The 2,730-nt window shown below is 36.6% G+C and overlaps 1 protein-coding gene across 2 annotated transcripts in view; it reads right to left on the minus strand.

Moving 5' to 3' along the window:
- LOC103607141 (alcohol dehydrogenase class 4 mu/sigma chain) overlaps positions 1-2,730 on the minus strand; it is a 22,757-nt gene that overhangs the window by 15,129 nt on the left and 4,898 nt on the right. For both annotated transcript variants that reach the window (XM_008591680.1, XM_008591679.1), the window contains 4 exons: positions 2,298-2,399; positions 1,295-1,433; positions 890-977; positions 576-792 (listed from right to left, as the gene is read on the minus strand). In XM_008591680.1, the coding sequence (XP_008589902.1) occupies positions 576-792; positions 890-977; positions 1,295-1,433; positions 2,298-2,399 (546 nt within the window). The remainder of the gene's footprint in view (positions 1-575; positions 793-889; positions 978-1,294; positions 1,434-2,297; positions 2,400-2,730) is intronic.

Below are 2,730 nucleotides of genomic sequence, written 5' to 3' on the forward strand. Positions count from 1 at the left end.
ATAAAAAGGAGAAACTTGAACACAAAGACACACATAGAAAGAAGATGACATGAAGACACAGAGGGAGAAGTCGACCATCTACAAGCCAAGGAGAGAGGTTTAAAACAGATCCTTCCCTCACAGCCCTCAGAAGGAACCAGCCCTGCCAACACCTTGATTTTGGACTTCTAGTCTCCAGAAATGTGAGACAATAAATTTCTGTTGTTTAATCCACCCATTCTGTAGTATTTTGCTACAGCAGCTCTAGCAGACTAATATACTAGCACTGATTTTTTTTTTTTTGTAAAAGAAAAAAGATTAATTTTAGATGTGAATCTAAATTTTAGAAATTGAAACTGACGGAGAAGTGAAGGAAACAAAACAAATCTAAATTTGGTTTTCTCTTATTTAATAATAAAATTGCTAATCTGAAATTTTCATTTTTCTTCCAGTTGATTTAGCATTGTGTAAAAATAGCCTGAGTATGAGATATGTTTTCAAAACTTTGTTTTTTCCCCCAAATCTTCAGGATTTCAAGAAAATGATTTTAAAAAAGAAAGGAAGGAAGGAAGAAAGTAGCCTACTCTCTTTCTTACCTTGCCAGTTTTAACAGCAGCTCCATATCCCGTGGAAAATCCACAGCCAATTAAACAGACTTTCTCAAGAGGAGCGGCATCATCGATTTTAGCAACAGAAAATTCATCCACCACGGTGTACTCAGTAAATGTACTGGTGTTTGCGAAGTGATAGATTGGTTTGCCCTTGCATGTAAATCTGGTAGTGCCATCAGCCAGTACTCCACGACCGGTGATACTATTTGATATGTCGAACACATGTATCAGTTAATTCAATTCAAAAATTAGCACAGGAGCAATTTAAATGATATTAGAGTAAAATGACTGAAACCTACTCGCTCCTAATGCAAAGGTTGCCATTTGGGTTGCGGCAAGCATTGCATTCTCTACACTGTGGCACGAAGAGAGGGATGACTTTATCACCTAGAGGAAAAACATCCTGACATAAGGTGCTGTTCATTAGCATCAAAATATGAAATAAGCAGATGTGAATTGAGCCCATACTACATACAAAAATTTCTTAAAAGTACTGTAAGGTTTATAAGCACCATAAGGTTTGCTTGCTAAAAGTTGAGATTTTGCCAAATTAAACATCATTCAGTAAAATCCATCCCCCTAGTATCCCTTTATCCCCCTACATTGTGTTAAGGCTCTTTCTAATAATTCCTAGTGTGTGCTATTTCCTTGACAGGGTAATCAAAGACTGCTTGTTTCAAACTTGTGATTTGACATCCACATACCTGGTTTCACTGTGGTGACTCCTTCCCCAATGCTCTCTACAACCCCAGCTGCTTCATGTCCCACAATCACTGGAAACTTAGCCACCATTGTTCCTTTCATCACGTGGTCATCTGTGCGACAGATTCCTGTGGCCAAAATCTATGCTCAAAGACAAAAAAACATTGCACCAAACAGCACACTGGTCGTTTTACAGTTGGGAAAATATCTAACTTGCTATTGAAGAGGTTATATTTGTTTATTCAATATCATTGCCTACTATAATAGTGTCGTCTTTTAGAAGATTGAGCCTAAAATCAACCATCAGAAAAGATCCCTCTCTCACAATAATGCCGCCTCTGGCTCTACTTTGAATTTTGTTGCCTTTCTGTATTAAATTGGTGCTTTTGTGAGGGCACAAAAATGCAGATGTTACCATGTGACTGGCACAGAAGTAGATTTTTATAGCTAGGTCCTCATAAGATTCTCTTAATGAAGAATACAGAGAACGGTGTGCCAGATCTTACTACTACAGAGCTCAAGTAACAGGAGAGGGTCGAAGTGAGGTTGGCAGCAATGTCTGCTCAGCAACTCGTGTCCAAACCAAAGGTTAGGCTCTGTTGAAAGGATTGTCGGGAAATGCTCCAGGAAGTTGTCATTTCTCCAGGCACAAACAAGATCCTCACTTTTTGTAAAAAGTAATCTCAATACACTTTGATCCCCAAAATATTTTTAAGAGAAGTCATTAGTCATTATTATTAAACATTTTATAAGTCAATAAAAATTCGACAAATGAAAGCTTTATTAGATCAGGTTAGCATTGTTGTTTTTTTAATGGAAAATGAACTCATTTATTTCACATCCAGTATGTCCAGATCCCTAATAATGTACAAGAACTGGTAAAAGAATGAATACCCAAAATTTGGGAAACATTTTCTTATTTAAGAATCCAACCTCACAACAATGATATACACAATATAGGTGTGACAACATTTTAGGCTTATATACTGCAAGGCTCTTTCTTACCTTAATGCGAACTTCTTTAGCCTTTGGTGGGGCAACTTCTATTTCCTCAATGGAGAAGGGTTTATTCTGTTCCCATAGTACAGCTGCTTTGCATTTAATAACCTAAGAAATTGGTAAGTATTATAGTGAGTTCCTAGTTATGTCTTTATAAATACAGACTCCTCAAATAATAAAAATATGAAGAGATTGCATATGATATTCTAATTTTTCCAGAATGGTTTTTATCAAATGCTAGAATTATAAGCCTTATGGATCATCATCTGTACACCTTTGTTTGATGTATGAGAAATGCAGCCCAAAGAGACTAAATGATTGATCCATGGTTACATAGCACATGGGATGCAGAACCGGACTAGATTGGAGCTACACTTTTTCCAACCCATTGCTTTTATTGCTGGTGTTCACATAATATTGCTCTAAACTAGATTTTTTT

Source organism: Galeopterus variegatus, unplaced genomic scaffold, assembly GCF_000696425.1.
Source record: "Galeopterus variegatus unplaced genomic scaffold, G_variegatus-3.0.2 Scaffold7164, whole genome shotgun sequence".
Classification (NCBI taxonomy): Eukaryota; Metazoa; Chordata; class Mammalia; order Dermoptera; family Cynocephalidae; genus Galeopterus; species Galeopterus variegatus.